This window comes from Eufriesea mexicana, unplaced genomic scaffold (genome assembly GCF_001483705.2).
Source record: "Eufriesea mexicana isolate 0111107269 unplaced genomic scaffold, ASM148370v2 scaffold1223, whole genome shotgun sequence".
Taxonomy (NCBI): Eukaryota; Metazoa; Arthropoda; class Insecta; order Hymenoptera; family Apidae; genus Eufriesea; species Eufriesea mexicana.
The window spans coordinates 420,894-443,784 of record NW_016909336.1 but is presented as its reverse complement, the minus strand read 5'-3'; the positions used below and the strand labels follow the sequence as shown (position 1 = coordinate 443,784).

The 22,891-nt window shown below is 42.4% G+C and overlaps 1 protein-coding gene across 3 annotated transcripts in view; it reads left to right on the top strand.

Moving 5' to 3' along the window:
• The window catches only part of bi (T-box transcription factor bifid), a 215,667-nt gene extending 195,005 nt beyond the window's left edge, over positions 1-20,662 (top strand). For 2 of the 3 annotated variants that reach the window (XM_017900427.1, XM_017900425.1), the window contains exons 6-7: positions 3,311-3,387; positions 19,785-20,662. In XM_017900427.1, the coding sequence (XP_017755916.1) occupies positions 3,311-3,387; positions 19,785-20,595 (888 nt within the window). In that variant the 3' untranslated portion in view covers positions 20,596-20,662. The remainder of the gene's footprint in view (positions 1-3,310; positions 3,388-19,784) is intronic. The other variant, XM_017900426.1, reaches the window with a different exon arrangement.
• The last annotated feature ends 2,229 nt before the right edge of the window (positions 20,663-22,891 follow it).

Genomic DNA, 22,891 nt, shown 5'->3' with positions numbered 1-22,891 from the left:
CGGGGGGGGGGAGGAAACGGACGCGGGAAAAAGTTTCGGGATGGAAATCGCCGTCTGGGGACTTTTCCGGGTTTATAGGGAATTTTTCTTCTCTTCCCGTTTTCCAGTTTATTTTTCTTTTTAAATCGGTTTTACGGGGAGGTTTGATTATCGATTCGCGACTTTCTAATTGTCCGTTCCCTCCCTCCGCCGGAGGAAGTCTGGGGACTTATAGGGAATTTTTCTTGACTTCCCGGTTTTTATTTTACTTTTCATTTTAAATCGACGGGGTTATCGGTTGTGACTTCCTAATTGTCTATTCGGAGGAAGTCTAGGGACTTTTTCAAGGATCTAGGGAATTTTGCTTCTATCTTACTTTCCTTCTTTTAACTAATTTTACGAGCGATTGGGGTATCGACCGTGTGTTTTTAATTTTCTATCAGTAGGAAGTCTAGGGACTTTCTTTGTTTTATAGGGAATTTTCATTCCCCTTTTCTTTTTTCATTTTATCCCTTTCTTATTGATTTCATGGGAGTTTGGGGTATCGATTGCGAGTATCTAATTGTCTACCGGAGGAAAGTCTAGGGACTTCCCCGGTTTATAGGGAATCTTTTGTTCTCCACTCCTTTTTCTTTCTTTTCTATTTGGTTTTATGGGATATTGGTTATCGTTGGCGAGTTCCTAATTGTCTGTTGAAAGGATCCGTTATCATGGAAGGTATTATCGAAGGGGTTGGCGTTTTCGGGGAACAGTTGATTAACGCGTTAATTAATATCTAGTTCCATCATGCGCGTGCGTAAGGTGATGGAGTGTAACAGCGTTATCTGTTTCTTCATTGGAAAGTTATTATCGGGCCATTACCCCTGCATATTAATTATCGAAGTTTAGAACCGAACAGGTGCAGGGCCCGGGTATCGAATTAATTAAACTAATTAAAGAAAATGTTGTAATTAAATGGCGAGTTGCAGCTGACTACGACGGTTTAATTAACAAGCTTCCCATCGTTTGTTCGCGAAATTACGGACGAAAATAAAGCGAAGAACTATCGGCGAATTCGGGGCTAAATCAATTAGGAGGAACGTTCCGATTACAAATTATTTCACACTTCTCCATATTTGCAAACCCCTCGGCAATTTTTCCTTCTTGTCGCGTTACAACCAATTAGGGAACAATTTCGAATATTTTTAATTCGCTCGAATTTATAAATCCCAATACTACCCTTGGTGACGAAGATCGAGAAATTGTCAGAAATTAATAATTTAAATAAAAAGTTTAATTTAAGATAAGAATTTAAAATAAAAAGTAAGAAAATTATAAGAATTAGATTTGGATTTAAAAACAAGGGAAGTTAAAAATCATAGAAATTCAATTCGATATTAAAACTCCGCAAGAATCAAATCCTTCTTTTGAAAATTTTTCGAGCTTCCAAAAAACCGTAAAAAAAAAAAAATAAAAATTGGATTGCAGTGAGAGATCAATCGGTGCTCCGCTTAATTAAAATCCCCTGCGTATGGTGGCGACAGGGTTCGCGGAAGCTCGGGGCTTCCCGGTACGCATTATTGCCGTAGTGGCGCTCGTGCGCAGAAGGGGCCCGTTGTCCGGATTTTTCGTCGCGCGGTTCCTCCTCTTCGCGTTATCGCGGCTGCTTCCCGGTACCTCCCGTTACCGGAAGAGAGATATCGCTTGTGCGAATCTTTTCGAACCCTCCTGGCTTTCTCGAAACCCGTCCGATTCCGCTGCCAGCCTCTGGGGCCCTCGATTCCCCGTAACCTGTGTCGATCGTCGTGGCTTTCGAAAGCTTTTCGTGGAAAAAATATTGCGGGATGAAGAGAAGAAAAGAAACCGCAATCGAGGGATCAAAAGCGAAGGAATGGACCCGATGGATCTCGTTCGAATTTTCGTTGAAAATTTAGGAGTGGATGGCGAATGAAATAGGGCCCAAGAGGTGGGTGGCGAATTAAATAGGGCCCAAGGGGTGGTTGACAAACGAAATAGAGTCCAAGACGTGGGTGGCAAATAAAATGGGGACTAAGGGGTGATTGACGAACAGAATAGGGCCCAATGGGTGGGTGGCAAATAAAATAGGGCCTGAGAGGTGGTTGACGAACGAAATAGGGTCCAAGGCGTGGTTGATGAACGAAATAGGGCCAAGGCGTGGTTGACGAACGAAATAGAGACCAAGATGTGGGTAGCAAATAAAATGGGGACCAAGGGGTGATTGACGAACGAAATAGGGCCCAAGACGTGAGGTAGCAAATAAAATGGGGACCAAGGGGTGAATAACGAACGAAATAGGGCCAAAGGGGTGGGTGGCAAATAAAATAGGGCCTGAGAGGTGGTTGACGAATGAAATAGGGTCCAAGGCGTGGTTGACAAACGAAATAGGGCCCAAGACGTGAGTAGCAAATAAAATGGGGACCAAGGGGTGATTGACGAACGAAATAGGGCCAAAGGGGTGGGTGGCAAATAAAATAGGGCCTAAGACGTGGTTAACGAACGAAATAGGGTCCAAGGCGTGGTTGACGAACGAAATAGGGCCCAAGAAGTGAGTAGCAAATAAAATGGGGACCAAGGGCTGATTGACGAACGAAATAGGGCCCAAGACGTGAGTAGCAAATAAAATGGGGACCAAGGGCTGATTGACGAACGAAATAGGGCCAAAGGGGTGGGTGGCAAATAAAATAGGGCCTAAGACGTGGTTAACGAACGAAATAGGGTCCAAGGTGTGGTTGACGAACGAAATAGAGCCCAAGAAGTAAGTAGCAAATAAAATAGGGACCAAGGGGTGATTGACGAACGAAATAGGGCCCAAGACGTGAGTAGCAAATAAAATGGGGACCAAGGGGTGATTGACGAACAAAATAGGGCCCAAGGGATGGGTGACAAATAAAATAAGGCCTAAGAGGTGGTTGACGAATGAAATAGGGTCCAAGGCGTGGATGACGAACCAAATAGGGACCAAGGGATGGTTCGAACGAAATATGGTCTAAGAGGTGGATGGCAAATAAAATAGGGACCAAGGGATGGTTAACGAGCGAAATAGGGCCCAAAGGGTGGTTGGTGAACAGAAACAGGAACCAAGGAGTGAGTGGCAAATGAAATAGGGACTAAGGGGTGCAGAGGAATTTCTCCAATTTCTCCACATTTTCGAATTTATTCCGTCCCTGTGGGAATCGATGCAGGTATTCCCGATATTTTAATTTATTCAGGTAACGACTCAGTCGAAAATCATCTTCTCGTCGGATGTTCGATTAATTATCCTCGATTTTGCTCGCGCATGTATCTCATTAGTTAAACGACGCACGTTCATCGCGATTTCCTTGTGTTGCAGATCACCCAGCTGAAGATCGACAACAACCCGTTCGCGAAGGGATTCCGGGACACGGGGGCGGGCAAGCGCGAGAAAAAGTGAGTATCGCTTTCAAAACTTCATTTAAACTTTTCAGCACAATTTGAAATTTATTTCTCTGAAAGTAAGAAAAACAACCCCCTTTTTGAAACTCACAAAACTTATCTTCCTGAAGAAGAATTCACTGTTCCTATGGCACAGTTCATTATAGAAGAACAATCTCTCGCAATTCCATTTCTTTTCTAAAAAATCGAAATCCCATAGAATGTACTATGAAATCATAGTACATTAAAATATCGAACCGTGAATTTTGAAAGTATTAAGTTTTAGAACCCTCCTAACCCCCTGCTACCTTATTCTATATTAACCGCTTCAAAAATTGAAACTGTTCTCAAAAGAATATGCAAATTTAACCCTTTGCACTCGGCGAATTTTTCGTTACAGGGAAATAGTAATTCGGAGACTTTCTGCCATAAAGTTGGCGATATTTTTAAAACTGTGAAAAAGAAATCGTATGTAAATTAAGACGTAGAATTATTTTACTTCAACATTCCACGCATCGTTGGGTAATTTAAATTCGATATATTAATTAACATCGAACTTTAGGTTCTCATTAAATGACGACTGAGGGTCGTCTCTCGAGTGCAAAGGGTTAATTCTATTCTCTACCATTTTAAAACATTGAATTTCTCAAAAAAGAAAAAAGATATTGCAGAGCCATATTATTATAAAAATACTTGGAACAGGAGAGTAACAAATTAACCCCTAATTTGTTACACCTGGAAGAAGCAGAAGCAAAAATAATAATATTCCATCATCAAAGAGAAAAGAATAGAAATACTCGATAATAAAATAATTTTGCTAGAATTACGAAATACCGAAATTTTTCTGAAAACGTGAAAATGAGAAGGGCGAGGAAGGAAAATAAAATTCGCGGTGTAGCAGGTAGAAGGGGTAGCCGCAGAAAGCAGCGTCCACCCCTTTCCCGAATCCGAGCCCCATCGAACAAAAAGCAATTCCAGATCCTGTCTTCTAGATGGACCTAATTGATCGTCGAGCTTTTCGGTGCTCTCCCCACGATCCCCGCTATTAAGTTCAACGGATCAGGGCTCGGGGTCAGCCCTCGGGGCCGAGGTCGCATCCACCGGGCTCATTTGCACCCCGGTATCGTCCATTTGTATTCAATATCGCGGCTTTACGAGCTTATATAGGCGAGGGTCGCGTACACCGGGCCCGTTTCAATTTCATCCAGGGTTCCCGGTGGCCCTCGAGTGGATTCTGACGAGGTTAAGTCGCTCTATGCATATAAGCCTCGTGCCGGCCTCGTTAACCTCGCTAATCCTCGCTACACGCCAGTCAAAGCTGCGTAAGCTTCGCCAATTTGTCGTTCGCGGGCGTTCAGGTACAATGACGGAAGACGTTGCGGAAAGGGGTTGCGATGGGGGATGAAATTGGCCGTGATGCCAGCGATTCGTACTGTCTGAGTTTTCCTATGGATCGTGGCATATTAATTGCCGCGGTTTTCGAGCCGCTTGGCTGCCAGCGATGGGTGCTTGGGTGATGGGTGGCATTTAGCTTTGGATTAGCTTCGATGTTTGCGTTTTGTCTGTGCTTGCGGAGAAGGATTAGAAGATTGATGTAGTTTTGGGATTGTGACAGGTGCTATGAGATATTAATTGTTGTGGTTTTCGAAGCGATGGGTGTTTGGGTGTGAGCGATGGATACTTGGGTTCTTGGGTGCTAGCGATGGAAGCTTGGGTTCTTGGGTGCTAGCGATGGAAGCTTAGGTGTTTGTGTGCTAGCGTTGAAAGCTTGGGTTCTTGGGTGCTAGCGATGGAAGCTTGGGTTCTTGGGTGCTAGCGTTGAAAGCTTGGGTTCCTGGGTGCTAGCGATGGAAGCTTGGGTGTTTAGGTGCTAACGACGGATACTTGGATTTTTGGATGCTATCGATGGGTGCTTGGGTTCTTGGGTGCTAGCGATGAAAGCTTGGGTTCCAGGGTGCTAGCGATGGAAGCTTGGGTGTTTGTGTGCTAGCGTTGAAAGCTTGGGTTCTTGGATGCTAGCGTTGAAAGCTTGGGTTCCTGGGTGCTAGCGATGGAAGCTTGGGTGTTTAGGTGTTAACGACGGATACTTGGATTTTTGGATGCTATCGATGGGTGCTTGGGTTCTTGGGTGCTAGCGATGAAAGCTTGGATTCCAGGGTGCTAGCGATGGAAGCTTGGGTGTTTGGGTGCTGGCGATGGAAGCTTGGGTGTCTGGGTGCTAACGACGAGTGCTTGGGTTCTTGGGTGCTAGCGATGGCAGCTTGCGTTCTTGGGTGCTAACGATGGAAGCTTGGGTTATTGGGTGCCAGCGATGGAAGTTTGGGTTCTTGGCTGCTAGCGATGGGTGCTAGAGTGCTATCGATGGGTACTTAGATGCTAGCGATAGCATAAATTACCCGATGGTATAAATTTCGGTATAAATTACTCTCTATCTTCATATTCTTCCAATTTCTTTGCAATGTGAATACAAAATTAAAATAAATTTTAGATTCCACTATCGATCATCAGATTTTCCTTCAACAAATTTCATCTTTGTATTAAAGAAGTATCAAACAATGGTTGAAACCTGGATACTGAATGACTACAATTCCAAACAACCATCAGGACACTTGTTCCTCGATGTTCTTCTAATCCAATTAGATTAGACCAATCTCAACGCTCAAGGTATTAATAACTACCTAATTTTTCTAAAATTATATCATCGATCTCCACAGTATCTCTTGCACCACCTACCAGAAACTTAGCCCAAACTCAAATTAATCGTCTCGAGATAAATAGAATTTTTATCTAAATTGGGAGAATAATTCTACGGCAACGGAACTAATCCACGGAATACCGAATGCCACGTCCTCTGGCAGAGCACGTAACGCAGAATTTACTCAGCGGCTGTAGGTTGAACGGTTCCTTAGATAAATGCCCGGGGGTGGCGATGGAAAAAGCGGGGGCCGAGGAAATTCCGCGGAAATTGAAGCGACGCCCGGCGCTCGGGCCGGATAAAGAAAGGGCGAGGTTAATCGAGAAAATATGCAAAGCAGGGGGCGCGTCGTGGCGCCGCCTAATTAGAATAAGGGTTAGTTTTGGCTTATGGTTTCGGTTAAGGGTGGCCGGATCCCATCAGGAAGCCGCAGAGAACCAGGAGATGCGGAGTCGCGACAGAAGGAGAGAGAGAGGGGCGAGGAAGGGGGCGAGATGAGGAGAGAGCGAGAGAAGGAGAGCGAACGGGGTTGGAACATAGCCAATCATCGGATTAGCATACTGATGCTCAGGGGCGGCGCTGTCGTTAGCGTGGAGGGTGCCACTTGCTGGCTTTGAATTTTATATCGCCGCTACGAGCCAGTAACCGGCGTATAAAGGCCGGTTTCGTGGTGGGGCGGACCACTTCCGGCGTACCAGGCCTCCTGCTTTTTTCCATCGTCTCGTTATTCCCTTTTTCCCTCCTTCACTTTCGGCTATGCCTTGGCCACCGCTTTTTTTCACCCAAGTTAACAAATTTTGGTGGTTACAAACTTGTCGTAGGAGATGCTCACCAGGAACCAAATGTTGAGTTTCAAGCACAGAATTCAAGTGCTATGTAATTTAATTAGTACTCCAGTTAGGGTGAGAGATCCTTTTGCTAGAGAAATTAGAATTTTATATGTACAAAAGGTGGCTATGAATATTACACTTCGACCATCTTTCTTTTTCTCCAAATTAACAAATTTGGTAGTCAGAGTCCTGTCACAGAAAATTCATAACAGGAACCAAAATGTGGATTTTCAAGCACAAGATTCAAGTGCTATATAATTTTAAATAGTGCTTCAGTTAGGGTGAGAGATCCTTTTGGTAGAGAAATTAGAAATTTCTATATACAAAAAGTGGATATGAATATTTCACCTTGGCCATTTTTCTTTTCTTCCCAAATTAACAAGTTTGGTATTCAGAGTTCTGTCATAGAAGATGTTTAACAGGAACCAAATGTGGATTTTCAAGCACAAGATTCAAGTGCTATATAATTTTAAATAGTGCTTCAGTTAGGGTGAGAGATCCTTTTGGTAGAGAAATTAGAAATTTCTATATACAAAAAGTGGATATGAATATTTCACCTTGGCCATTTTTCTTTTCTTCCCAAATTAACAAGTTTGGTATTCAGAGTTCTGTCATAGAAGATGTTTAACAGGAACCAAATGTGGATTTTCAAGCACAGGATTCAAGTGCTATATAATTTTAAATAGTGCTTCAATGAGGGTGAGAGATCCTTTTGGTAGAGAAATTAAAATTTTGTATATACAAAAGGTGGCTATGAATATTTCACCTTTGCCATTTTTCTTTTCTTCCAAAATTAATATTATATTGGTAGTCATACAATTTGGTAGTCAGAGTCCTGTCATAAAAGATGCTTAACAGGAAGCAAGTGTTAATTTTGAAGCACAAGATTCAAGTGCTGTGTAATTAAAATGGTGCTCCAGTTAGGTTGAGAGATCCTTTTGGTAGAGGAACTAGAATTTTGTATATATAAAATGTAGCTGTGAATATTACACCTTGGCCATATTTCTTTTTTCCTCAAATTGCCAAATTTGGTAGTAAGAAACTGTTAATGAACCGAATATTAATTTTCAAGTAGGGTATTCAAGTTCTATGTAATTTAATTAGTATTCGAATGGGGGTGTAGGTCCCTTAAAATTTTCACCTTGGCCATCTTTCTTTTCTTCTCAAATTAACATATTTGGTAGTCAGAGTCCTGTCATAGGAGATACTTAACAGCAGCCAAATGTAGATTTTCAAGCACAGGATTCAAGTGCTATATAATTTAAATAGTGCTTCAGTGAGGGTGAGGGGTCTTGTTGGTGCAGAAATTAGAATTTTGTATATATAAAATGTAGCTGTGAATATTAAACTTTGGCCATCTTTCTTCTTCCTCCAAATTAACAAATTTTTAAATATGTTAATTACACAAATTAGAAACTTGTCATAGCAGATGATTGGCAAGTACCAAATGTTAATATTCAAGTACGGGATTCAAGTGCTCTATAATTTAATTAATATTCCAGTGGAGGTGAGAGTTCTTCAAAATTTGGAGTACGTTTGATACAGAAATTAGAATTTTGTATATATAAATGGCTATCTCCCTTCTTCCTCCAAATTAACAAATTTTGGTAATTAGAAGCTTGTCATAGGAGATGATTGGCTGGTACCAAATGTTGATTTTCAATCACAGGATTCAAGTGCTATATAATTTAATTAGTATCCTAGCGAGGGTGAGAGGTCCTTTTGATAGAGAAGTTAGAATTCTGTATATAATATATATGGTTATGAATATTTGGGAATATATATTCATATTTTCCATAATTATTTAGAAAGTACATATCTTTGTGTATCTCAATAAATTGATAATTTCTAAAATCACTATATCTTAAATAGCAAAATTATTCCCAACTAACTTGACACGCTTTTGGTAAATAATTATGTATATACACTTAAACAAAGAGTTTAAACTGTTGTAAATATAATATAATTACCCGAATTACAAGCTTCACTATCCAAGTTATTCCCCGAAATTATTTCACCAAAATCACTATAATCAACCCCCTCGCTCTTCCTCTATGCCTTCTCGGTAAATAATTAAGTATACGCTCTAAAAGAGCGTTAAAAAAGCACGCGAAGCAACAATTCTCAAAAATGCCACATCGTAAACCGCGGAATAACTTTAAATACCCCAAAACAATTACCAAAAAGCAAGAGCCTCATTCGGCAAAATTACCTCGCCGGAATCATCGTCGATGACCCCATAATCAACCCTCGTTCTGGCATAAAGCGCGATTAAATGCAATTCGAGACTGGTTCCTCGAGTCGATTAATCCAGTCGTCTAATTTCCCCGAATGAGAAGAAAAAGGAAGGAAAGGAAATCACGGTGAGTGCACGAATTTCGAGCAATGGCTGTGGCGAAGTTTCGCCGCGTTATTTCATTAAGTTCTTACGCGGCGTTCGAGCGTGGCCGGTCGATTCGTCATGCCGGTTAAAAAGAAATATTTTCCCCGGGTAAAAAGGGAGGAAAAAAGGCCGCAGATAAAAAGGGCAGCACTGGCCCCGGCGTGGCTCGTTGTCACGTCATTTATCAAGGCGCGCGCCGGAACGATCGTATCGTGGCGCGCGAAGAATCAATCTGCCCAGATTTCCACGCTGGCCTCGCGTTATTAATCGCCACGCCTCGCCATTTGCTGCATTTACTAGACATTATCCGCGTAATCCTCGAATCTGCCGAGAATCGCCCGAATTACTCCGGCGAACGCGTGTCCCAACCACGGGTTCAGTTATGCGAGTTTACGTATGTAGATTCGGGTTCGAGTTATGGGACGGGGAATCTTCGATGGGGAGCACGAACAAAATTCTGTGGGGTATATGAAGAATTTTTTGGCATTTGTATGAGGATATAAGAAATTTTAGAGTAGATATAATTAATTCCCTATAATTATGTGAAAATTGGAAAATATATAGAGTGAAGGTGGGGTGCTAAAATATTTTTGTCACAGTGAAAGATTATTATAGCACAATTTTTGTAAATAAAATGTATTTAGTTTGAGTCCTAATTGTGAAATAGGGGTTGTGATTTGAGGGGTAGTTTGGAGAAAATCCTGTGAAATGTATGTCAAGAATTCTTTGGCTTTTATAAGAGGATATAAGAAATTTTAGAATAGAAATAATTAATTCCCTATAATTATGTGAAAATTGGAAAATATATAGAGTGAAGGTGGGGTGCTAAAATATTTTTGTCACAGTGAAAGATTATTATAGCAAAATTTTTGTAAATAAAATGTATTTAGTTTGAGTCCTAATTGTGAAATAGGGGTTGTGATTTGAGGGGTAGTTTGGAGAAAATCCTGTGAAATGTATGTCAAGAATTCTTTGGCTTTTATAAGAGGATATAAGAAATTTTAGAATAGAAATAATTAATTCCCTATAATTATGTGAAAATTGGAAAATATATAGAGTGAAGGTGGGGTGCTAAAATATTTTTGTCACAGTGAAAGATTATTATAGCAAAATTTTTGTAAATAAAATGTATTTAGTTTGAGTTCTAATTGTGAAATAGGGGTTGTGATTTGAGGGGTAGTTTGGAGAAAATCCTGTGAAATGTATGTCAAGAATTCTTTGGCTTTTATAAGAGGATATAAGAAATTTTAGAATAGAAATAATTAATTCTCCATAATTATGTGAAAATTGGAAAATATATAGAGTGAAGGTGGGGTGCTGAAATATTTTGTCACAGTGAAAGATTATTATAGCAAAATTTTTGTAAATAAAATGTAGTTAGTTTGAGTCCTAATTGTGAAATAGGGGTTGTGATTTGAGGGGTAGTTTGGAGAAAATCCTGTGAAATGTATGTCAAGAATTCTTTGGCTTTTATAAGAGGATATAAGCAATTTTGGAACAGAAATAATTAAATCTCCATAATTATGTGAAAATTGGAAAATATATAGAATGAAGATGGGGTGCTAAAAAACTTTGTCACAGTGGAAGATCGCTATAGAAAAATTTTGTTAAATAAAATATGTTTAATTTGGATCCTAATTGTGAGATAAGGGTTGTTTTTGGAGAAGTGATCCTATGAAATGTATATCAGGAATTTTTTGGTATATATAAATGGATATAAGAAATTTTATAATAGAAATAATTAATTCTCCATAACTATATGAAAATTGGAAAATATATAGAATGAAGATGAGGTGTTGAAAATTTTTCTCACAATAGGTGATCGTTATAACAAAATTTTTATAAATAAACTATGATTAGTTTGAGTCCTAATTGCGAGATAAGGGTTGTTTTTGGAGGGATAGTCCTGTGAAGCATATAAAGAATTTTTTGGCAATTATAAGTAGATATAAGAAATTTCAGAATAGAAATAATTAATTCCCCATAATTATGTGGAAATTAGGAAATATATAGAATGAGGGTGGTATATCGAAAATTTTTGTCATAGTTGAAAATCATTATAACAAGACTGTTGAAATAGAAACTGTTTTGCTTGACACCTAATTGTGAGATGGGGGTTGTGATTTGAGGGATAGTTTGGACAAAGTCTTGTGAAATGTATATCCAGAATTTTTTGATAGTTATACATAAATATAATAAATTCTGGAATAGCAATAATTAATTCTCCATAATTATATGCAAATTTGAAAATATATAGAATGAAGATGTGGTATTGAAAATTTTTATCACAGTCGAAGATCATTATATCAAAATTTTTGTACATAAAATATATTTACTTTTTATCCTAACTATGAGATAAGGATTGTTTCTGTAGGGGTAGTTTGGAGAATATCCTGTGAAGCGTATATCACGAATTTTTCAGCATTTATAAATGATCACAAGACATTGATTTCTCTCAAGTTATCGCATTCACAAATTTGCAAAATTACTCGCTGTATTAAAAATATTTATTGCACGATTCACATCACAACTCTCTTCACTCACCATATCACCTAACAGCTTTGATCCCAGGTTCACTAAAATCGAAGACACGCGTTAAATAGGGTGTCTCTTCCTCCCCTGTCCAGGTCTCCTCTCAAGGCACGCACAGTACAAGATTCTCTCTACCCACAGTACAAGATTCTCTCATCCTCTTATCCCAAACAAGATTCTGCTATCCACATCGCGCAAAAATATTTCTCACAAACCTCTATTCCTCGAATCTTCGTTAACCACCGTTTCCATCCCCAGTCTCTCGCGCAATCGAAGATTCCCATGAAAAATAAAACCCAGCGACGTCGACACTGCGCGAATCCCGATCCCCATTCCCGGCTCCAGTTGCACCCCAAAACATCGCCGAACGAAATTCCGCAACGCGTCAGCCAGCATTCAGAATCATCCTGCCTGAAAGCGCCACTCGAATCCCGCCCTCGAGTTTTCGAGAGATAGAAAATAATCAACCCCCTCTCACAGTCATCCCCGCAGCCTCCCTTTTCACCCCTCGATCGCGATATTTCAGCGAAAGCTGCGTCAGAAAGACGTTTCATCGTCAACGATCCATTAAGACGGGAATCATCGAGCCCCGGCAGAATTTCGTAGAGATCAGGGGCGGAGACGCGAGAACAGGGGCCACGAGCAAGGGTCGTACACCGACCTGCCTCGATCACCGTAATTTAGAAATTAAAAATGCACTTTATTTCCTGCATGGGAATAAATGAATAAGCTAAAATAAATTCTCGACGATGACACCGATACACGCCTGTTGGACTTCAAAGGGACGAACTTTCATTATTCCGGCTGGATTGGAGGATGAAAGACGATGAAATCGGCCGATGTGATCCTCGGCAGTTGGTGATTGTGGCGAAATTATGCGGACCTTTGACCGATTCTTTGTCTCTAATAGAGTCAGTGTCACCCTCGAGTCAGGGGCGGGCGAGGATAGGGTGCTGGGGTGGGCCGGTCGGAGAGACAGATTGCTAGGATTCTTCATAGGTGTTAGCCTTTTCATTGAGGGAATTATGCACAGGGGTGGCGAATATTAGGTCGGGTTAGCTTGGGGTCGCGGTCGCTTCTCCATTGGGAATAATTTTCATTCCAATCCCAGCTAACGATTTTTTAATTTTCATTACGAAAAACCCGCTATATTTTTTTATAATATTATTCAAATATGTAATACCGATATTCTGTAAGCTTCCTAGATACGTTCACATTATTGGACAGTACGATTTTTATTTCGCAATCCGAGGGAAAAAGAATTTCCAATTTTATGAGTCTCGTGATACTTGCAAATTTATTCAGTTATAATATGCAAATACTTGCAAATTTATTTTATAAATTATTAATTTATAATACGATGCTTGAAGAAATATATCGTAGGATTATTTATCAAATTGTTAACGATAGTAATTCGTAATAAAGATCGATAACAAGAGATTAACTCTGGAAGATTTTTTTAGCTGCAGGGTACTAGCAACTGATTAAATTCTTTATGATAATGTAGAAAAGAGGAGAATTTTTAGTTCACTTATATTATTTTACATTATTTCAAAAGCCTTTTAAACATTTCTGAAGATTGCAGATATTTTCAGTGTCATTTAATAAATATATATATATATAAATCATTGTAAGATTCCAAATTTTGTACACTTCCAAATAATTACAAATATTATTATCAATTATAAAATTCTAAATAATTATAAATATTGCCATGAAAAAGAATTTATGTCAGGTCTATTGTTTGTCTTTATCAAATTAATTGGAACTATACTAAAAAATTATAAATAGTGCAATCTGAAGATTGCAGACATTTTCAATGTCAATTAATAAATATATATATATATAGGACACCGTTTCGAAAGAAATCGCGAATCACGATTTACCAACGAAACCAAATTACAAACCAATCAATATTTTCTAGAAGCAAATGGAAAAGTTATTTTGGGTAACAAAATTAATTTGAGCGAAACGTGTGATTTCGGCGTGGCAGTCAAAGGGTTAAAGGAATTTCCTATTCTCGAAGAAGCTCTAGAATCTTCATTTCTATGGGGAATCACACGGTGGATCTTTGGAATCGCGGCGAAAGTGGGAAAAAACGCACGGTATTCCATGAAAAGCGGAGATACCGCGATGCTGGCTGCACAGAGACGAGCGAGGCAGCAGGATCGATCGTGGATCAAAGGGATTGCCCGTGTGAGGCCAGGATCGACGCGATCGATAATCCAGCGGCGACTTTTCAAACGGCTCAATTATGGCGGCGCGATGGATTTCCGCAGATGCATAATTCATGGTGGAAAGTCGAGAGAGCCGGGTACGATTTGCCAAAATGGGTAGCCAGAGAGGATATCGACCGGAATCGGGATCGATTATCGCGTGATTATCCGGTGAAATTGCCGCGATCCACTGGACTGTGTCTAACATCTTATACCGTTTAGCGCGAGGACGATGATCCTTGAAGACCTATTCCGCAAACGTTGATCCAATATACAGTGTGAAGTCCGAGGTTTCGAATCAGAGTGTGATTCGCGGAATTCAAAATTTTCAGGAAGAAAATTTGGCTATGAGCATTCCACAGTCAAAATTTCGTCTAGACGAAGAGCATTTATTTTCATAATAATTACAATATAATTTATATAATTTATATTCATTATGTTGTAGTGTGAATGGCAATTTTAATTTTAGTCTCTTCCATGGAAGCTAAAAATTTATAATTTGGAAAAGAAGGAGTAAGATAGTAAACAATTTTATTTTAGAACATTTGCTAATTAAAATTGTATGGGAAAAATTGGAGAAAAGAATTAAATAAATTTGAAAAGAATTTTGTTTGCATGGAAAACCTTTCTGTCAGAATTAAAAATACCTCTCGTTCTATGGAAAATGAAAATTAATGAAGGAGCCCCATTAAAAATATTTTTTTCGATAGGCTAATACAAATCTTGGATCATATCAGACTGATATTAAAATTGACTGATGATTTTGTACATTTACAAATGAGATATAACTAGAAAATATATTTTAGAAAAGAAGATAGAAGACAGTACAAAATTTTATTAACTTAAAACACTCTATTTAAAATTGTACTAATTCAGTGAGAATTATTCTGTAAGACCCAAAAATTAAGAAAAGAAATAGCACCAGCTAGGAATTTTATTATCACAGAAAATATTTTCAGTTCAATCAAAATTTTGAAAAAGATGGAAGATTCTGCTCTATAATTAAAAAATATCTCTCGACCCATAGAAAAATAAAAATAACAAAGAAACCCCATTAAAAACTGTTTTCTCAAAATGTCAATATAAAACTTGACTAATTTCAGATTAATATTAAAATTAACTAAGATCTTATACATGAACAAATAAGAAATAATTAATTTTTGAAAAGAAGAGAAAAGACATTCTGCCAATTCAGTGAGAATTATTCTGTAAGACCCAAAACTGAGAAAAATAAATAACACCAGCCAAGAACATTATTACCATAAAAAAACTCTGTGATCAGAATTTTGAAGAACGAGAAAAATTGTTCCATGAAATAAGAAATAATTTGAGAATTATTCTGTAAGACCCAAAACTGAGAAAAATAAATAACACCGCCAAGAACATTATTACCATAAAAGAACTCTGTGATCAGAATTTTGAAGAACGAGAAAAATTGTTCCATGAAATAAGAAATAACAAAGAAACCCCATTAAAAATTCTTCCCTGAAAAGACGAAAAAGAAACATTCCTGATATCAGCGAAACATCAAAATTGACTAAAAGTTCCATATACGTACAAGCGAGAAATACCCAGTAGATTGGCAGAATCGGTAATTCCTCCAGAGACGATCGAATTTCCATCTACGTATATGTGATCTCGCCTATTCCTCTCGAAAGTCGAAGAAAATGTGGCTGGTCCGGAGCGTAGATAGCTGTATCGATAAGACGCGAGTGAAATCGCGGCTGTTTTTACGTTGGCAAGCCGAGATTACAGTTGTAAAGGCGCAAGAGGGTATCCCGAGTGATAAGAACGTTCAAATGGCGAGCAAGTGGCGCGAACCGGTTCGAAACTGGAACAGCCGCGTGCACGACAGAAGCACACCTAGTGAATCCAATTACCTGCCCTCATCCTGCTCGCAGGCACATAAGCAGAGCGGGATCGGGAGTGGAGACGCGCGCATTTCACGGATAATCGTGTGATTCGGTAAACCGTTGTTCCAACCGCTTCGGAAATGCTCGTTGGAAAAATGCGCGCCGGGTTCTTGTCTGGAAACTCCGGAGAATTGGATAAAATTAGCGAAGATTCGCCGACGTCTTATGGCTTCGCCATATTTTTTTATTCGCATTAGCACGTACGCTAAACTAAGCGCGGGAAGACCACCCGCAGGCACCGGAGGATTGCTCGACCAACACACGCTCGGGGAAGCTAGTTCATTCTCCCCGAACCTTGCAAACGGTTCTTACATACCTGTCCAGGTGCATTCCCATCGACGACTCGCACGAATGCGAGGATTTAATCGAATTTCGCCAGGCTAACTTGTTTTTCCGTCAGGGCAACCCGTTTTCTTGTCAGGGCAACCTGTTTTTTAGTCAGTGCAACCCGTTTCTTCGTCAGACCAACACGTTTTTTGTCAGGCCAACCCTTTTTCTGTCAGAGCAACCGTTTTTCGTCAGACCAACCCGTTTTTGGTCAAGGCAACCCGTTTTTTCGTCAGGCAAACGCGTTTTCTGTCAGAGTAATCAGTTTTTTCGTCAAGTCGACCCGTTTTTTCGTCAGATCAACCCGTTTTTTGTCAAACCAATCCGTTATTTGTCAGAGCAACCGTTTTTCCTCAGATCAACCCGTTTTTTCGTCAGACCAACTCACTTTTTGTCCGGGTAACTGGTTTTTTGTCAGGATAACCCGTTTTTTCGTCAGACAAACTCGTTTTTTGTCAGAGTAACCCGCTTCTTCGTCAAGTCAACCCGTCTTTTCGTCAGACCAACTCGTTTTTTGTCAGGGTAACTCGTTGTTTCGTCAAGCCAATCCGTTTTTTGTCAGAGCAACCGTTTTTCCTGAGACCAACCCGTTTTTTCGTCAAGCCAACTCACTTTTTGTCAGGGCAATCCGTTTTTTTCGTCAGGCCAACCCGTTTCTTCATCAGACTCACTCATTTCATCGTTATACTAACCCGTTTCTTCGTCGGATCAACTCATTTCTTTCTCAGACCAACTCGTTTTTCGTCAGACCTCATAAAGATTCTCCGTTCTCATTGCAACGGTCACTTCACCAGTTAGACCAAGAGACCTAGACCCACTACTCCAGAAGTGGCAAAGACTATGCGAAGGTGGTTGGTTGTCTAATGATCGGAATCACTCGCGAATCCTAGGAAGACAGCTGGGGCCCCGTCTAAGCCTATCTCGGCTCCCCTCGCTGATCGAAAGATCGGCCAGTCGTGGAGTGGCCGGGGAAAGAGAGGTGGTTCGCTTACCAAATCCCGTGTCGTCCACGCAAACTATTGATTTTAACGTGCTCTCGCACTTAAGCGCGTCGGAAACCGGAGAACCGTAGCGTAACACCCTTTCCAGGCTCACGGATTCATCCGTACACCGACGATGTACTTCGCGTTCCTCCTTCTTCCTCCCGGCGTCCCCGTTCGTCCATGTCTCGCGGGGTCTCTGTTTCGCCTCGTCGTCGTTTTGCCACGGCTGTGTCGGTGCATTGATCGCATTACACGGCATTAAGGTATCGGTAAGCCTCTCGTTACGTCCGGCTCTCGAGCGGCTCTAGCCAAGTCTTACACGAAGCTTACGTTTGCTCGGCGTGTTTGTTCAAATACTCTGATTTGCATCCCTATCGCCCGCCAATGTTCCATGTGACCAGGTCCATCGCAGTGTCGAGGATCCGTTCCACCGAGGACGTCTGGATCGCTTCGTCGCTGGCTAGCTGGCTCGTGGGCTTCGCGAACAACGCTTTCGATCATAGTGTTCTTGCTTTTCGAGTCTTCAGGGTGTGGTTTTGCAGTGTTTGGTTCGGTAGCTTCGTTTACCATGGTCCGTGCGATGGTGATTTGTCGAAGGTATTGTGTTTGAGTTATGATAATAGTGCTTTCAGACTTTTGAGTGGATTCTGAGCAATGTGACGTGATGCAAGTGTTATTAGAAAATTTGAGATTTAGTGGATTTTAGGGTTTCGTTTATTTTGTGAGGAGTGAAGGATTGTGACAGTGTGAATAACTGAGTCTCAGATTTAGTGCATTTAGATCCTACGATATAAAGTGTTGGAAAATCTGAAAAACCTTGGGAAATTCTGGGAAACTTCGGAAAACTGTGGAAAGTTTGGAAATACCTGCGGAGCCTTGGGAAACTCTGAAAAATTTTAGAAAATCTGGGAAACTTCGGGAAACTGGAAAGTCTGGGAAAACTTTGAAACCCTGGAAAACTTTGGAAAATTTTGGGAAACATGGGAAACCTTGGAAAACTTTGGAAAATTTTGGGAAACCTGGGAAACCTTGGAAAACCTTTGTGAAATTTCTGCATTACACTCGTTTATCGAATAGAGCTCGAAACATAGAAATTTCCTTAATTTTCTTTTCTTTTCCTTTTTTTCTTTATTTTCTTTATTTTGAAGATGATTTTGTGCCGAACGAACGAACCAAATTCGAGATTTAGCGTGCTCCTTTCGATTTCCATCGAAACGTGATTCCTCGAGGATGCCAAGTTTTGGTTAACATTAGAAATAAGGGAAAATCGAACGGGGAAACTAGATACGTAATGTTACGGAACATCGAGTTCTGTAGATTTCTCGATGATGTCGGTTGAACGAGTCGAGGTTGAATTCGGTGATAAATTTTTCCTATCGTGGAAAATAATAACAGGTGCGAGGTTTTCCTATGCAAATTTTTCAGACGAGTCGTTCCAGAGAGGTCGGCTCGTGAAATTTTCCAGTCATGTCGTTCCGGTAATTGAGATTTGGAATGGGCGCGCAGATAGATCGATTTGAGTGTCGAACAACGGCGGTTTTTGGGGCAAATTGGTTTTCAACCCGAAATCGTGAAGTTTCTTAGAGTAAATTGGTTTGAAAATTGGATTCGCGAGGGTTTTCGAAGGAAATTGCTTCGAAAATTGAAGCGTGTCATTGTTTTAAAGCAAATTGCTTCGAACATCGCGGTGTATCGAAACTCATCGAGGTATCTAACAAGGAAATAAAAATGCCCGATACGATACGTGTACCGGTGATTTCTAAACCGACACGAACGATCGTATAACGCAGACGGGGCAGGGGAAAAAATTTGTTCCGGTCTGTAATTAAACAGGAATCTGGCCCAGGGGAATTAACATAACAGAAATGAACATTCGATCGCAACAACGTTAATTAGTTTCGCGATACTTCGCCTGCGAAGCATGGAACCCTTTGTGTCGAACTGAAATTCGCATATAGGCGCGCTGCAATTACGGACTGCCCGTACCTGGCCCAATATAATCGATCTAATGACACGTCACACATACCACGCACGATCAATACGCATTTTAGACGCAAGCTTACCAACGACAGCCATAGGAGTGTTGTCACACCGAGTACACGCGACACCTAAAACGCCTGTAATTTGCCAGAGGTGCGAAACAGCGCGATTAAGGGGTGAATTTCAAAGCATCCCAACTCGTCCCTCTGTCGTTGTTACGTTTTCCCGCGCAATAGGTTGTTTCAAACAAACTCTAAAAGACCGGACAAATTTCTCCCAGAAATACCGTACCTGAACACGTGAAAATTAAATAGAAAAATAAATAAATAAGCTCGAGATGATAAGATAAATCACGTGCATTTTAATCTTCGAGCAATTCTTCCGTTGTCATCACCTTTTACGTAGAGAGATTGCGATTGTTTTTCAATTAATCAAACAGTATCCCGTCTCCAAAATCTTCATCCTTTATTTAATTAATTCGTTGGATAAAAAAGCCAGAACGTAGTATAGTGGCTAGCCCTAGAAGATTGCTAACTCTGCGTCGTTGTTGCAGAAGGCAGGCGCTGTTGACAGTGTCAGGAGGCGGCTCTCGTTTGACAGCAGGTGGACCAGCGTCCCCGGAGAAGCGGCGTTCGTCCAACTCCGTGAACGACCTCCTGGACGACGAGGACAAGCTGCTAGACGTCGTGGGGCCCGACACGCCGCATCCGGCGCACCACCAACGCGAACGCGAGCACTCCCGCGAGAGGGACGACCGAACGAGCGAGAGGGGAGAGGGTAGCGAGTCGTCGGGTTCGGAGAGCGGCGGTGGAGCAGGCCCAACGAGTTCCGAGGGGCCCAGACCCGACGTGTCGGTGGGTCCACCGCTTCATCCGCCCCTGCTACCGTACCTCTACCCACCGGTACCTGGCCTGTACCCGGGCCCAGGCCCTCTGATACCACCCAGTCCCCTCGGGATCCACGGCGGTGTCACCCCGGGCATGCTGTTCAACGCGCAACTAGCCCTGGCCGCGTCCCAACATCCGGCCCTCTTCGCGCACTACCCCCACCCCTTGGCCAGTCCTCTTCACCAGCTGAAAGGACACCGATTTGCGCCGTACAGCTTACCAGCGCCGTCTCACGGCTCCGCGTTCGAGACCGTCACCCCTGGCAGCAGGACACTGAGTCCCAGGTCCCCACCTCCTAGGCCACCTACCGGATCACCGACACCCACAGCTGGTCTCACGTCCGGCAGCAGCTCCGCCGGTGAATTGAAGTCGATCGAGAACATGGTGAACGGCTTGCAAGAGAAGAGGAGGCGCAGCCCTAGTCTGACACCCGGTGGACACAGGGGCGACGCGGACGCTGGCGGAGGGAGTCCGTGACAGGAGAACGAGCCCGTGACCAGCACGAACGACGACCCCGAGGACGAGCAGCTGGCCGAAACCTGCGAACCTGAAGAGCTCTCCGGCGACGAGAGGGAGCCGGACTCAACCTCCGAGCCGTCGTAGCAGGGGAGAGGGTCGTCGGTCCGAGGCTCTGGCACCCTCTGTGCCCTGATCCGGGACGGTCCACAGCGAGCCGGGCCCCGGGCACCTGGACGAGGGACGCTCGAGATAACGAAGTGCAATTGTAGCCTGGGGACTGGCCGTGTGTTCGATCTTCCGGGACACGTCGCCGCGGCTGCCACCCTGCAAGTGTACATAAAATGGCCGGGATGGATCGCGCGGGGCCCGGCCTCTACGCGCGTGGACGCTGCACGAGGACTGCGACCGTTGCTGGTGTACATTTTTGTTTCCGGGGCACGGAAGGGTGGAACGGGCGTGGCTGGAAGGGGCTGAGACCTGACCGGTGGCCGTGGCAGTAGTTTTGGGGATGGTTCCACGCGAAGGAGGAACGTTTCGAATCACTTGGAGTGTCACGAGCGTCTCGAGTGACCGGTCCTTGACGATGTTGCGAGTTTTGGAGGTCTTGGAAAGATCTAGGTAGGATCTCTAGGTTCGTGCGACTACGCTTCGCTGATCGGTTGTATACTCGAACGCTCGACCAGTGACGGCGAATGCACGGGGGATTAGGGGGCGCTAGAGGTTAGGAAATTGCCGTGTTCCAAGACTTTCAACGTTTCGTCAGTTTCATTGCGATTTTACACAGCGGATCCGGCGAGACGTCACGCTCGAAGTGCTTCGAAAGGTAGCCGGGATAATCGTGAAAGTGGTTAACGGAAGCTAATGAATGGCCGTCACTAGCGACAGCAGCACGGCTGCGTTCTGCCCGCGTGCGTTTTAGGTGTAAGCGAGAGGGAGACATTGCAATACGAGAGCACCTCCTACTATTTGCAGCCCCTGTACATATGTACCCTAGTGATATTATATTATATTATATATATATTATATATATATAAATAACTACTCTCTGTATTAATTATTGAATATAATATTATATTAATTATTAGAGAGACGTAAACGACGCATAAACGCACGCTGCTCGATCACGCCTCGACGCCCTCGAAAGCAACGAAGAGACGGAAAGGAAAAGGGGAGAATGAGGAGAAATACAGCTGCGAAAACGAGTGGCAACGAACGAAGGAGATCCGATCAGGGATACAAAGAGATTCGATCCTACGATTCGCTATTCGATCGCGAGCACCCGCGTCGACGCGTGTTTCACGGGCGACCCGAATCGAACGAGATGCCGAGAGATGGCGCGAAGATCGTCGCTCGTCGGTTCGGGGCCCGCGTAGGAGGCGCCACCGGCGAAGCCGAGTCGACGCGACGCTTGGACAGATCTCTCTCGGGCCGTTCGTCCATCCCATTTCGACGCCGTTGCTTCGAAAATGGAACACCGCTCTCGCCCATCCCACCCCCGCGTCCCTCCTGTTTGTATAAACGTTAGCGATCGATGTAGATAATCGCGGGAATCGTCGTAGAACGTCGAGCAGTCGGCTACTCGGAAACTCGAGCTCTTGACCCCCGTGGTTTCCGGGAGTCGAGGCTGCTCGCACCCCGCGGTCCGGCTCACCCATCAATCTCGCGTGTTCTCGTAATTAACCTTTTGAACGGTGATATTTTTGGATTCTGGTGATCGTTTCGACCAGACCTATGTCGCACTGGATGCAAAGTTGGTAAGACTGCTGGCTGAAGGAAGGGTGGTTACGTCGATGGGTGTCTTATCGGGGGTTGGAGTGCAATTTGCGTTCTTGGGGCTTGTTTTCGTCGATCGATGTATGCGTAAATGTACGATTACCTCTCTTCGAGCCGGCGACGAGTCCTCTCTTTAATCCTTGGTTCTCTCTTTCAACCTTTTTCACGAAAACGGGACGGATTGTAGTGCGCGACAGGGAACTTGGTCGCTGTTACCGTGTAAAAATGTGAAGTTGTAATTAGTTTAACATGCCTGCAGCGATTAGCGCCGTAATTGGTTTCAGTTGCGAGCCGTGGTTGATAACGGGCGAAAGATTACTTCTGTGTAAATGTGTTTTGTAATATCATGCAATGTTCCGATTGTACAAAATGGCGAACTATAGTTAGCCTGGCGTGTCTAAAGCGTCGCCATAATTATCCTCCAAGGGGTTCTTTTCTGATTCTATTGTAGAACTCGTGATACCTCCGACGTGTTTATTGTATAAAAATGTGAATACTTATATCTGTTCCTACGTTTCTTTTTCTTTTTTTTTTTTTTTTA